The 15,574-nt window shown below is 38.9% G+C and overlaps 1 protein-coding gene and 1 long non-coding RNA gene across 2 annotated transcripts; both read right to left on the reverse strand.

Annotated features, from left to right (window-relative positions):
* Positions 1–6,333: 6,333 nt before the first annotated feature.
* On the reverse strand, positions 6,334–7,728 carry LOC139948418 (adenosine receptor A2b-like). The gene has a single exon (XM_071946562.1). The coding sequence runs from the start codon at positions 7,483–7,485 to the stop codon at positions 6,334–6,336; it is 1,152 nt and encodes a 383-aa protein (XP_071802663.1). The 5' UTR covers positions 7,486–7,728.
* Positions 7,729–10,087: 2,359 nt separating this feature from the next.
* Positions 10,088–15,122, reverse strand: LOC139948432 (uncharacterized). The gene is made up of 4 exons (XR_011787440.1): positions 15,043–15,122; positions 13,593–13,653; positions 12,849–13,014; positions 10,088–11,723 (listed from the first exon to the last, which is right to left on the reverse strand). It is a non-coding gene; the product is annotated as an uncharacterized lncRNA (long non-coding RNA).
* Between the last annotated feature and the right edge of the window lie 452 nt (positions 15,123–15,574).

Genomic DNA, 15,574 nt, shown 5'->3' on the forward strand with positions numbered 1-15,574 from the left:
AATTGTTTTTATGTTGGACAAATTTCATTTCATTTTCTTCACCAGGCCGTCATAAAAAGTCGAATTCAGATAAAGGCAGTGGACACTATTGGTAAATATCAAAGGCTAGCCTCCACAGTTGGTGTATCTCAACATATGCATAAAATAACTAAACTGTGAAAATTTGAGCTCAATCGGTCATCGAAGTTGCAAGATAATAATGAAAGAAAAAACACCCTTGTCACACGAAGTTGTGTGCGTTTAGATGGTTGATTTCGAGACCTCAAGTTCTAAATCTGAGGTCTCGAAATCAAATTCATGGAAAATTACTTCTTTCTCAAAAACTATGGCACTTCAGAGGGAGCCGTTTCTCACAATGTTTTATACAATCAACCTCTCCCCATTACTCGTCACCAAGAAAGGTTTTATGCTAATAATTATTTTGAGTAATTACCAATAGTGTCCACTGCCCTTTAAGAGCCTGAAAAAAATATCATCACTTGCTTGACAAGGCTACTGCTGCTGCAGTTCCCCGGGGTTGAACCCCTGGGAAAACCAAGTAGCCTCGCCTCGCTCTATTATTACTCTGCTCGTCATCCCTTCTCCATTGTGATTAAACTCTCAAAAGAACATAATTACAATATTTCAATCTCATTTACTAATTGAAACTTTCTGTCTAGGAAGAACAACAAAATCCCGAGTGTTGATTGAAGGACGACGAGTAGATACAAGTTAGTGTGTGATGTTGTTAGCCCCCATTATTGACTATTTAGCTTCTTGTGGCTAGTTCTGCAAACAACTCTTTCTCTTCGTTACTTCTTCCATAGTGTACACTTTAAGTCGTGACAATTAAGTTCTAAAAGCAGCATTCAAAGCTATAGTCGGCAATAATTACATAAAATTCAGTGAGAACAAGCCGCAAGCCTTGGCTGTAATAATCGAGTGAACATAATCTTAACAGATTTGCGATAACCTTTTTAACGATTCAGTTTGAAGACGGTTTTCAAATAATACAGATGGATGAAAATGTCACCCCATTTAACCATTTAGCCACTGGACCGCCCAGCCGCCTATCGATATACTGTATGTGGTAGGAGGAAACCTTGTTAGCTTGTGTTTGTAGAAAAAAGGAACGTCAAAAGAATCCTCGATAGTCATTATTAAGCTAATGAAGCTAATGATGATGAAATTATTTAGCTCTTACCCCAACAAAACGCTCATTAGTAAACACAAAGGAAACTGTATTTATTCATCATTCATGATAAAATTTTCGAAAACTCACGCCTTCGCATTTAATCAGTATAATAGTTGAGTCAGATAAAAGCCTTGAAAAGCTATTGTGTCCGTTTTATCCTTACAAACAAATATTCGCCATAAAAATTACCGTAGCCGTTTAACGAGAGACATTAATTGTTCTCATGCGAACTTGTACTTTTATACAAATATCAAGGTTCAAATTGTGCATTAAATTTAAGCTGTGGCTATCTTTTAAAATTTGAACTACGATTCCAGTAATTAACTGCAAGAATCTTGAAATATTAGTTTTCAGCAAACTCGGGCGGTGCAGGGACTACAGGGTTAAACTATTTTGAGAAACTCACATCCACAATTCATTCCATAAGTCCATAAGCCACGTCCATTTATAACACTCATTACTTTTGTCTGTCACAAAAGTGTCACGTATTCCCTTTACCTCAAGATTTGTTTGCTAATATTTTAAAGCCAATGGCATATACTTCCTATAAGTGCCTGACGCATCTAATTTCACTTTCTTGTTTTTGTGGTCAAACAACTTTTAGGTAAGAGAGCACCTGTGACTCTTGCGATATTTATTTATTATGATGCTCAAAATGGCCGCCGAATTGAGTAAAGGTATAATGTTTGGATGCTACCTAGAATGGGAGACTTTGGAACGCTAGGTGGCAGCAGACTTACCAGGTAAATTTCCATTGTTTACGTAGTTCTGAGCATGCGCACATTACCGAGATAATGGACTTTACCTGGTAAGTCTGCGGCCACCAAGCGTCCTGAAAGGCCTTCCATTGGACTTCTATAACTTTTACAAAAACTGAAAGTGTTGAACTCTCACTTTAAAGAGAGCAGCCAGTAACAACGGTTAGATTTAGGCCATATCTCCGTTGGGCTCCATTGGATGATGGGAATATCGTGCAATGGACACTGCTCCAAGATTGAGGACGAAGATCTATTTTAATTAATGATATTTTGTAAACAATATATTCAGCTACTTCTGACAAAACCACATTTCAATTTAATACACCATAGAATAACAACATTTTGTGCATGGTATACAATATTATAATGAACCTCAACAGACACGGCAAATTCTTGTTATGCAAGAACGACATGCCTCGTTATGTGCTTTGTAAAAATATAGACAGTGAACAATATAATATAACACATTGCCAAGGCAGACGTTATTGTAGTATTAGACTCTTCAAGGTGGTATTCGGATAATGTTGCAAGGGCAAATGTACGTCTAGTGATATTATCAAACTAATTATCTTCAAAACAAGCTTAAAAATAGACTTTCAAAAAAACATGTTCTACACGTGAATGCCTATGGCTGTATTTTTGACGCCATTATAAGTCGTTTGTTGGTCACATGTATACGTCCCACACTCATTCATCGTTCACTCTCAAAAGCATTTCATACAAAGGAACTAATGGTGATTCTGACAAGACTTTTAAAAAATGTGTTAAGATGTTTTTGTTAGTATTATTTCCTTACATAAATCTTCAAAAACTAGGTATTAAAGTTCGCAGAACTTTCTTTGGGAAACGTACTTGAATAGTTGGGATCAGCACACGCGTACAATGAGTGACGTCACACTGAAAGATTATCAACTGACTGTTAAGCCGACGTGTGGCGTGGTAGTTTGGTTGGTATTAACCTTATTCTGGTAAGCATAATTTTGTGCTTAGCTATAGGCCTAGTCTTTTTTTGTGGTTAATAGAAGCTCTATGAAATTGGGCTCTAATGCTAAATGTTACATTTGCAAATACATGGTGAATGCCCAAGCTGGACGCTCGCCAACCAGTGAAATAACTTATACTTTACATCCAAGCTTATATATCCTGCTAAAGTTACAGCGAAAATGTGCTTACCGCTAAGAAGCAACCCCAAACTTTGCTCCACTGTGTTGTTTTGGTATAGTTGTAACCAATAACCATTGATCTACATTATACTATATAAATGGATCCATCTACCCTATTCATTATATAAATGGATCCATTATATAAATGGAGATCGATGCCAATAAATGTTTCGCGTTGGACGTTGGCGGCCAGTGATTAGATAACCAATGGCCAATTCAACCGACACAGTTATTGGTTAACGACCGCCAAAACACACCCAAGGGGTATGTGCGCAGATTGGGGGGGGGGACACCCCTGGGGACGAGGCTGGTTATGAGGACGTCATCAACATGTGTGAAGTTCAGCCTCGTTCACTGACCTACTCTGGGTCTTCGGCCTCGTTCTCAATTATCTGCACACCATTTCTCCACAGACTTAAACATCAATAAATACTTGTTTCGTGCCATTTCAAGCTTCATGGACAAGACATCCTTCGTATAATAGACGGAGTCGCATGATTAGCAACTCCGGGCTGCGATGTTAAAAGGCACTGGACGCCATTTCAGTAAGCAGTTCCGCTGATGCAACAATAGACCATAGTACAGATAATTACCATTGATATCAATGATATAGCAAGACATTTGTTTGCCGAAATGGCACCAATGCCCCAGAGTTCCAGTTGTTCATCTTGCGGGGCTCTATAATACGACCAATCACATCTCACACAAACTCACTCACTTTCTACCGACCCGCCCATTCAAAGTCAAACCATAAAATGAAGTTATTTTCGAGAAAACTGTTTTTGAAAACACAAAAACCGCAACGCTGATTTCAATTGCCCTGTCACACGGTTCAATTTACACGCAACCAGTTCCAGGCAATTGCAAATCGCCAAGAAGAAAAGGAACACATTTAAATGTGCACTTGGGGATCGTGAGACACTGTTTAAACAAATTGCTCCTGTGCTAGCAAAGTCGTCACGCAGCAGGCACTGCAGTTGGTTGCTTCCTCCAAGTTGCCTGTAAAGGTTGCCTCGTATGACAAGGCTCTCTTACACGCCATCAGCTTCTATCAGCAAAGACCCACTCAACCATTTTCAAGATTCTCTCACTTTACAGTCGATTTAATTTTAGACGGTGCACTAATACTTGTCGAAATGCCAATGGTTTCCGTTATTTTGAATAACAACATAGAGCAGTCACCTTCTGCTGCTTCTCATTCAGTCAAACCAACGTATACCAAACCGAGGGTGGAAGGGGAAATAGTCTGGTCCCTGTTTCTATAAAAAATAAGAAACGCATTCAGCGTGTGTGGACACAGGGTATAAGACAAAGATGGCGGAATCGTGTGCGTTCATCCAAATTATAGGGATATCAATCTCATTCATCCTTTTACATTGGGTGCGTTCAATTAGCTTTCCTGTGTCGACCCCGGTCTGCCCCCGGTCTGCGTACCCGGGTCGTGAATTTTGTTTCTTCGCCAAACGACATTGCAATATTGTCTTCCCCTGCCGCTGTGATTGGCCCTTTCCGTCATAATGAAATTGGCCTGCTCTTTTACCAAGTCATTGCAATGTCGTTTGGGGAAAAAATTAGCACCATGGTCAACCCCCAATGCCCAGTGCATGACGTAACATCGAGAGGGCGAGTGTGATCGTTTGATTATAACAGCGCTCCTCAGGGGCTCATCGAGTGAGCACCACGGGGCCGACACGGGGTCGACCCGGGGTAGGTAATCGAACGCACCCCTTATACCATGTAGTCCATGATATCACTTGTTTACAAAAGATCAACATAGCCTGGACTTGCGGCGCGATTATGACTACAGGGCCTGGTTGTTATAATTATTTGATACCAAGAAAGGGGCATATCTTAAAACTTGATTAGCTGTTACTTTATATATCTCTGGAACGTGGTAGCTATGGCACAAAATGTAAAAATGTCCCATAATGAGCAGTGTATATCTTGCCTGTTAAATGGCCACTCTATTCACAAACATACAAGGTCTTTTCAATACTGGTTCTACAACTAGGGTTGATTCCAAAAAGAGCTGAGCTTAATCTTTCATGTGCATAAGCCTTAAATTCTAATAAAAGTGTGATATGAGAGTTAAATTCACTATATTATGGCCATGTTTGTAAAAAAAAAAAAAAAAAAAAAAAGAACATCTACTGTTATTATCTCACCCCAAAATATGAAACAAATCGAGAAAAGTGGTATAATGTTAGTATCTATTCAATCATTCTTATAGACGGCATGATGTTGTGTGAAGACTGTATCAATTGGGCGAATCTTGTTTTTATGCAACTCTAAATCGTGTGGAAAATACCGGACATTCACTCTGAAAAGAGTCGCCCGTCATACGGCTCTTTCCGAGAATGGTATGGCGGACAAAAAGAGTTATTTTTCAAAACTCGTTTACGTTAAGAATTAAGAGAGGCCCGGACCCTGGTATCTGCGTCTAAATGGCCCCAAAATGGGTCATTTTGACAGATCTCCTGGAGGTAAATAGTATACAAATATTGACTGCTTCGAGTGCTATGGTTAAAACTATGACTCCCGAGGTGATCCCCGGAGCGTTCTATTTTCCCGAGGCGAAGCCGAGGGAAAATAGAACGCTCCGGGGATCACCGAGGGAGTCATAGTTTTTAACCATTGCACGAGTAAAAGCAGTCAATATTTGTTTTATAACACCCCAAACATTTCTAAATACTGTACTATTATTATTAAGTTACAGACCTGAATGCTACAATCCACGGACGACGCGAATACAGATTGCAAACACTTTTACTTACTGTGTTGCATGTAGTGTCGTGCAATCCGAAATGGTTACAGACTATTAATTTATCAACCTTGTACACGCAACGGACGTCTGGGTACTGCACGACGTGTGCTAGTCTTCGGACTAGCGCATGGCAAACCGACGCACTATCACACGGCCGTCGTCTAGCAAAACTAAGACATGTCATGTGACGCGCTCTAAACCAATGAGCAGGCAGAATACTTGCAAGGGGTGTTATAATAAATATTAGACTCTATACAGCATCAGCCTGACCCAGAAATATTGTTCAAAATATGGCTGCTCGACAAAAATAAGCAGACTACCAGCCACATATTGTACATGACGTGGTCCGAACTTTTGATTGTGCTAGGCTACTTTGTATGCTTTAAGCAGCTCTCCTGGTTCCCCGAGACTCAGAATCCGGGTGAATTCTGCTGACCCAGGTGTTTTTAGAGGGTTTAGTGTAAGTTCTGTCTGTCACAGTTGGACCACATACATGGGGTTTGATTGCACAGGCGACCCACCCTGTACCGTGGTTGTTGTTGGACTAATTGTTATTTGGTCCAAATTAACAAGTGTCCTCGATGTTCTGCTCGAAGGGGGCCCATCTTCTTTCCAGCATACCATGCACGTTAGAGCTCTCTTCAAGACTTTCTTAATGTTCCTCCGAAACTCGGCGTAGCGGTACGCGTATATGATGGGGTTTACCCCGGAGTTAGCAAACGCCAGCGTGTGCAAGACGGCCTCGATCATGGGGAAGCGAATGGTGTCCGAACCAGGGTCTCGATGGAAGTTGAGGTACTCCATGGTGAAGTTATAGATGTAAATCGGCAGCCAGCAGAACAGGAACGCCCCAACAACGATGGCCGTGGTTTTGGTGGCTTTCATGTTAATGGCTCGCGTAGACCTGGATGGGTTGTTTTTGGCCGCTGTGGTCGGTTCAACGATTGCGTTGATGCGTCGGATGTTACGGCGAGCTGCGATAATAATCTGAGCGTATAGAATCACCATGAGCACCAAAGGAATCGCGAATGTCAGCATGAAGGAGAGGAAGAAGTAGGCGAAATGTAAGACCTGATCAATGTAACAGAAATGGAGTGTTTTGACCGGTCTTCTCCAACCCATGAATGGGGTCAGGCCGACAATTGATGTGACCAACCACGTTGTTACGATCATAACGGTGCTCCGGCGAGTTGTCATCAGTTGGTGATAAACCAACGGGAAGATAACGGCGAGGAAACGGTCGAATGCTATACACAGTACGTGCAACATGGAGATACCGCAAGACACCTGAATCCAAATGACGATCACCAGGCAGAAGTAAAAGTCCGTCTTCAGGGATTCAGCGAGAATACCGAGGTAGAAGACCGGGACGAGCGACACGCCGACCAGGCAGTCAGCCACGGCCAGACTCGCTATGAATTTATTGGTAGTCTGTTGCAGGAGCAGCGTGGTTGAACTGCGACACACCGCGGCGATAACAAAGAGATTCCCAGTGCAGATGAAGAGCGACATCGGGAGAAGAATCCCGAAGATGTAATAGACGAAGATTGTCAGATCCTCCTTGGGACTTTCTTCGTCATCGTGATACAGACTTGAGTTCATGTTTGAGTTATTATCTAGGAGCATCGTACCACAATTCACTGCAAGTCTTTCAGCAGCATCTTATTCTTACCGCAATTCACTCCAAGTGTCTTAAGAAGCGTCTTCACTTTATCACAGCCTTGCTCTGTTGAAATGTCACCTAAAAACAAACCCCGCAAATTTCCCTTGAGTGGACCTTTAACGCGACGAATCCATCTTGTGTTCCCTCACATTCACATCAATGGAAATCAAACCGAGGCTGGAATGCAATAATAGACAGTCCACTTGTTGGTATGATGAATTGATGTACTTAAGCCGAATACGCAGTGGTAGGGTCAGCGCAAAAAACCCTTGATGAAAACTGAGAAGACTTCACAGTCCTCTCATAGTCCTATCCAAAACACAACTGCAAACCGAGTGAAACACGCCACCGATGTGTTTTTAAATACAAGTCAGCGACTCTCCCGTATCCGCTTGATGTAACCAACATTCAGCCAGTCAAACTCAGCGTTCACGAATCATTAATTTTGATGTCACTTCCCATCGGATTTCGACAGTTTTTGTATGCTGACGTAACACGTTACGTCAGTATACACACATGACAGACAGTCAGCTGTGTTCATGTTTAAACATAGACTTGTACACAAGTCGTTAAGACGTTTGGCGCAGTACGTGTTCTCACGCGACTCCCTACTCTCATACATTTAACAACTTGGTTCAACCTGAATAGTCTATCACGTGTCATCGTACATTATTACTGTGCGGCCAATAAGATGGCATGGACGAGTTCATTCAATCCGAGGGTGGTAATAATTTTTAAATATTGTTAAATACACATTTTTACACAATAGAGCATTTTGTAAATTATTTACGTGTTTGACCTGCTTCAGTAATTTAATTAAATACAAAATAAAAATAAACCGAGCATCGACATTAGAACTGAGAAGTCTCCCGAATTACGAAAATCTTATATTCCGCGGTAGTGGAACATAAAGCAAGACAGTCACTCTAAAGAATAAAATATATCCTAACAAGTAGACACACACACATGGAGTTACCGCAAACCATAACAAGGACCTCCCTTGCCATATTTTGTTTGAACCTGGACGAGCAACATGATATTTATTTTATTTGGCCTTAGAAATAGCAAATGAAATGGTGATGGACACCAAGGCAAAACAAAAAACGGGAAATGGGGGAAAATTTCCACCGATAGGAACTTCTCTTTTGGGAAATAAGAGACCTCGAGGAGCAAGACGGCAGAGAAACGAGATAGTCGTCCGCGTGGGATCAACACCCTGGCAAAGACTAGCCTTTTGTCAAGGTCTTCGAGTTGCGAAGCGGGAGCGGTCTCCCGTTCAGCCGCTTGGGATTGCGGCGGCTCTCACAACCATTAAGACACACACAGACAGAACACAAACACTTGGCACATGTATAGAGGAGGAGAAGTTTCCAGCAGAGTGAAATAGCGACTGATGATGATTGATTTCTGATGTTGACAACTTTAGCAATTGTCATAATGCCATATACAATATCTACAAATTAATACATAAACTCCAAACACGAATGTCAGGTGTGATTTTTTTTTAGATTGTAATCATTTTTTTCATTCTTCCATTTGGATTAGTTGTTATCGCTGACCCCCCCTTGTATCTCATTCCTTGAAAGTTCCATGAATTATCCGAAAATGTAAGATGAAACAAATTGTGTTAAAAATTAAGTAATAGGAATTGGACATGGTTATAACCCGAAGGGGCACAACTCCTTGTTTTTGGTTGTGTTTGTTTTTCCACATTATTTTTTGGTGCACCGGATTAAAAACTGCATAACGGAAAAATATCAACAGGCAGTAATAAAGATAACTTTAATGTGATAATGTAAAATCAGCATAACAATAAAAGTTAAGAGATTTGTAAAGTGCCTAATGCAAAGCCTCTATAAGCAAAAAGAGCACAATAACAGAAAGATAGGTTACAAGAAAGCAGATTACAAATAAGCAGCTTCAAACATGAATGAGTTATTTAACAGAGACTTCAAAACAGTGTAAAGAACTCTAGCCTGGGGGAAAGCACAGGAAGACTGCTCCAAAGAAATGGAACACGTCAGAGAATGACCCTTGACCATAAAAATGGAAGCTTTTGCAGTTGAAAACAACATAGCTGTTTTGCTAATTGCGCAAGCGCTTACTGTACACTGTTAAAAAAAATGTTGTTAATTTACAGTAGTTTGTTTTGTCAATTGGCATTACGGAGGCTACTTTTGTCTACAGAAGATTCAACTGTGATTTTCCACTGTGCATCAACATCAGAATCTCCTGTGATGTGTACTGTACCTTCACAGCACAATCCACTGTAATTGATGTTGGCTAAAATGTAGAAGCTCTGTGGCACAACAGTAGATTTATTTGAAGGATTTTGTTCATCAACATATTGTTTTGTACACGAACAACTCTCTGCGACAGAACATACACTGCTTTCTGCGCGTTTACGTTGAATCTCTGTTATGTCACATAGGATGACCAATCTTCTGTGTATACACAATGCTTTGTTTTGCTACCTTGACCACCCTCTCATTAATATAATTCAAACAAGAAAATAAAAGACATATCACACACGTTTTATCTCAGTTTCACAAAACATTAACAGTTTTTTCAACTTTAATTGAAATTCACTCAAAATAATGCAACTGTCGTCATAATGTACACAAGGAATAATACTTTTAAATACTTTTTTTTTACATTATAATTTATTGTTTAAAATGACTTAAAGGAAGGGAAATGACCAATTCAATTTTGGTAGAGTCCCCTGTGATTGGGGGAAAGTTACAAGTCTCTACTCTTGTAAAATGGTGTAAATTGCCATTGTATTCGATAACCATTGCCCCGGAAAGTTATCGAATACAAGGGCCATTTACATCATTTTAAAGTGAGGTTAGAGATATTTTTCCCCACTGATCACATAAGGACTCTATCTATTGGAAAAGAAGGAGTACATCACAAAAATGAATTGCTCATTTCCCTTCCTCTTTAAATAAGTGAACAACTCTGCATGTTTTAACTATTACACATTACCGACTTCAACCAGTCTCTATTGTCCATAAATATTGCATCAATAACAAAAACACGATTCGTACTACGTTTGTGTTCAATTCATAATGGAAATTGTTTCAAGAGAAACTATTAATTAGGGGTAGGTTCATACACTGGTGATGACCTTGATAACAAATGGTGTAACATTTTCAACCTAAAGACTACTGTTACAAAGATGATCATGGTTGTAAGCATCCTGCGAAATGTTTTGGTCTGAAGTGCCCCTTTATCGAAAATCAATCAAAGTTTGCCAAAAATTTGAACCCCCAAAGGTCGGCTTGAGGCAACTTACATACAGTTTCAAATGATCGGACAATGGAAACACTGGCTCAGTATTTCCAACTTCATAAGTATAGGCCTTTTGTCTAAATTTCTGCCAGTGTGCAAATGTGTACTGAAGGTGATGTTTTTGAATAAAATTGTGTTTTTCACATTGTTTAAAATTACTTAAAAGGGAAGATTTTTTCAGTCTTTAATGATTATACAATTTCAATCTGTCTATTATAAGCATTGCAGCAATAATACTTATAAAAACATTAAATACAGTACATACTTGAACTGGTTCCAAGAGAAAATGTTCATGTTAATTTTGCATCGGTGATAAAGAATTATAATTGTGTGTTTTTATCCATACACTGATGTAGATTATAAGCACTGTATACCCAGTACTGAGTATGCAGTGCTGAACACATCAGTGCATGGAGAAAAACACAGATATTAAGCCCAACAGGGTAACAGCGAACATCTGTAAAAAAAAAAAATTCCCCCAGTTAGTGTTTTTTTTTTACATGTTTGTCACACCAAGTAAATTTTATGAAATTTCAAAGCTTATTTTTATTTTTTTTATTTATTATTATTTTTTTTTTTTTGGGGGGGGGGTCATGAACTGAGACAAACCTATCCTACTTTATTGCTTGTTAATTCAAGAGTGAAACAGTTAAAAACAGTTAAAGCGTTCACTTTAACAAGAAAACTAGCTAAAACACTCAGGAATTTTGTTACATACACCATGTAGTGCTGTTTAAAAAAAAAACATTCAACTTTAGTGCTATCTGAACTGTTTTACTTCTACACCACCCACATTTCTTCAAAGTCTTTCAGCTTGGTACAAAGTTGTACAACTTTGTTATTGGGCCCTCCTTTGGTGTTGGAGGACCTCTTGCTGCCTCTTTCCGGTCTAATCTTGAACAGCAGTCTGCACATAAAAAAGATACAAAACTGTACATTATACACATCAATCTAATTCTGTATGCCAGTATCCACTTTAAAGTTGATTTGTATGATTATGCTTATTTGTCATACTCGTTGATGGGCATTGTTCTAAACAGATTGTAGTCTTAAAGGAAGTTAACAGTAGTAAATACTCTTGAGGGAAAATGTTTGTTAAAAAATGTTTGTTTTCTTTTTTGACTATTGCTCTTAACCCTGCGCTGCACCATGCCAGTCAAAAGCGTCTATCCCCCCCCCCCCCATCGTACAGTCAGCTGCAGTACGGTGTGAAATTGCGTGTAAAACTAATTTGGCTGCTCACAAACTCTTCTAACATGGTACCATTAGACTCAAAAACGTTCACTGAATCCACAGAACAGAAAAAAAAATGCAAACAAAATGTTCATGGGGGGTAAGCACACTCAGAAAAAAAACAACAACTAATTTTTGCAAAAATCCAACTTTTATGCTCCATTACACTATTGCACTGTTTGCTGCAGTACCGTGTAAAATAAGTATTCATTTCGGTTTACACTTGCATGTCTTAAGTCACACAAGTTTGGCAGGTAAACTAACTGGAACAAAAGCGGTTGTATCTTTGTTGGCATTTATGAACAAAATAATTGTGGTTGATTTATTCCAACAGTTTTACTGAATTTATTGGATTGTGCACTGTAGACTTAATCACACAGTTAAAGAGGGTCTTTAATGTCAAATTCAATTTTGTGATATACTTATTTTCCAAAAAATGCCTCCTTGGATGGAAAAGACTCATTAGTTGTTGATAATCCAATGACGTCATGTTTCAAATTGAAGTCACGAATGAACCAAAACAACCGGTACAAAAATGAACCCATTTTTCTCTTGAATGATGTCATGTAGGATGTTTTGAACGTTGACAAATTTTGCACTGGAGGGTATCGAATAGAATGGCAATTACACCACTTTAACATGAGGTAAGAGACTTGTAATTTTTTCACCACTCACATGAGGACTATATCTATTGGAAAATGAGTACGTCACATTAAAGCCGCTCTTTAAGTGCAGTTGAACTGCAGTTGTTTCCACTTGGCCAAAATGAAGAATAATACAAGTGCTTCAAAATAATTACCTTTGCATGAACTCAGGAGTAGCTGCAATATTAGGTGGGTATTGTAGATTGAAAACATAGAACACCACGAACCACATCTGAAGACCCTTGAGAAGATCACTGCAATGGAGTAGTGGATTCCTTTCGATGCAGACTGCACATTTTGCGCTCAGGAAGGGGTTGTCACCTGCAGCAGAAACAAGCATTTAAACAAACATCAATTTATTTGCAAATGCAAATAACAAAAGGACCAGTTTAGGTTATAAAATGAGGTATTTTTTTTTACCAAATCTTTATTTACATCTACCCACAGTTAATATTTTTAAGACACACGGGGTAAGTCTAATGAGCATAGGAAATCTGTGGGCTTAAAATGTTGAATCGGTGACATTTTTTGTTGACCACAAAATATTGCAGTATTTTTCAGATGATCCAGGGTGTGGGAGTTTAAGTTTTTAAGAAAAATGTTGGCAAGTTCACTTTACAATTTCAAATATGAGCACAAAGCTGTAGACAAAATGTCTTATTGGAAACAATAAACCATCTGATTTAAGATTGATTTTATTAAGTATGGGAAACACCATAGTTCCATCAGTAATACTATACTTATCCTTGTAAGCATATGCACAAAAATTTAAGTATGATTGATTTTCAACTCAAATGTACTTCAGGTGAGAAAATTATCATTCAATGTTCAAGTTATTATTAATGGTTAAATTAAATTGGGGAACTAAAATGTCAGTTATTTTCGAAGGTATTTTTTACCTGCATAGGCCAGTACAGGACTATCCGTGTCACAGTCAAAGTCAGAGCTTCTTGCAGTTTCCTTTATACAGAAAGAAAAAGAAAACAAATCACAAACATGTATAACATTCAAAATATATAAATACCAGAGGCCATTTACAACATTGGTAATTACCATGACACTGCTATACTTTGTGTCCCTTTAAGCTGTTGTCAGCATTTCTCATAACAAGAGCATACAAAACGCGATGAATTTTTCACTGGTTATTTCATGATATTAAAAAGTAAGGGTTTAATATTGATGTTGTACTTGTACCTTTTGTCGATAAACAAATGCCGAATATATCTGGTTAAGTCAGAACTGGAAGATGTTCCCACTTGAAAAGTATTTAAAGAAAACTTTCAACTGATCCATTAGTTATTAAATAATTGGCGCACTACTTGAGATCGCGGCACAGTTTTCATTAACGGAAATTGGTCCAGCGCGCGCAGCGCCCTCTAGCGGTTGTGAACAAACCTACTACTACAGAACAGTACTACACAGTACTACTACTAGCAGTAGCACTCAATCGACAAAAAGATACAAACAAAATGGATCGTCACTTACTATACCATTACCAGACCAGAGGCCGATTTCACAAAGATCTCAAATTGATCGTAACTTCAAATCAATCGTAGTTGCTAAGTAAAGTGTGATGTCACAATACAAATCTCTATGGTGATACTGAAAATTTGTCATGCGATGAATTTTATTGCTTTGTGAAATCGGCCCCTGGCATGCCAGGCTAAAAAATGTGTTTTAATGCATCCTCATCTGCTCATATGTTCACCACAGTGAGTTTAGTATAAATCAGCTTGCCAACCAAGTAAAAAAACAGTAGTAAGGTTAATAGGTAGGCCTAGGCCTAGTGTAGGAATTTTTAGTATAAAAAATTGTGACTGAAATAATCACATTCATTTTCATTTTACTGAATTAATTTGCTGATTTTTAGTTGTAATGTAATGTTACTAAGAGTAAGACATCTATGTACTGTCAGTCAGACTCAGATGATCGACTAGACATGTTGTAAAATACTACTAGTAAACTAGAGCCAGAGGGTAGGCTAATTTTAATTAACTGAAATTGGAAAGCTAGTAAAGCAAAAGACAAGACATTTCCAGAACCAGAAAAACAACTTTATAATTCATGTCCATGGACCATGGCAAACAACAAATCATCCCAAATCCACATGCAGCCTGTCTGTGTGTGTTGTGTTGACGTTATGCATGCACACACACAAACACACACAATCTGTCATCTATCACGTCTATCATCGATCTGACGATCGTCTGTCGCTAAACATGATAAATTTTCCAATTGTCATATTTTATGTTCAAGCCTAACGAGCGTTAGGCTTATGTTAACCATGTGACTTACAATAATAGTAATAATATTCATATTAATAACACAGAATAGTGTTCTTAATCTTACCTGTAATTTTTTTGTCGTGGAAACTGATCAGCAAAGGTCAAGTACAAACTCTTCCAAAAGTTAAGTGAGCGCACAATGTGACGTGATGGTGGAGAGAGCGCACGCGCACAAACGACGGCGGAAGATCCAGCCGGTCTGAACCAGTTCCTGCTGATCACTTTTTCCCCTTTTTGCCGCGCACACACACAGAAGACGACAAGAACTTCGTAATGGTACCCGTCTTCTCTTTGTTTAATGCAAAAATTTGAGGGCCACCAGGGAAAAATCACTGTAGTGTGATACGCTATGGGGGACGATCTCTGTTAAATGAATTTTTTATCAATGAACCAAGGAAAGTTCAGAGCTTTCTAGTCCGACACCACAATGTTCCTATGATAGTAAATGCAATGCTTTTTTACATGAGTAGGGGCATATCCTGTAATCTTCGGACGAAAATTAGCTCTAGGCTACTAGGGCCTACGAGTCTTCATTCCAATTTTTACTTTACTGAGTAGCCTACACCACACATGCCCGCCCGCGCCACACCGATGAT

This window comes from Asterias amurensis, chromosome 15 (assembly GCF_032118995.1).
Source record: "Asterias amurensis chromosome 15, ASM3211899v1".
Lineage (NCBI taxonomy): Eukaryota > Metazoa > Echinodermata > Asteroidea > Forcipulatida > Asteriidae > Asterias > Asterias amurensis.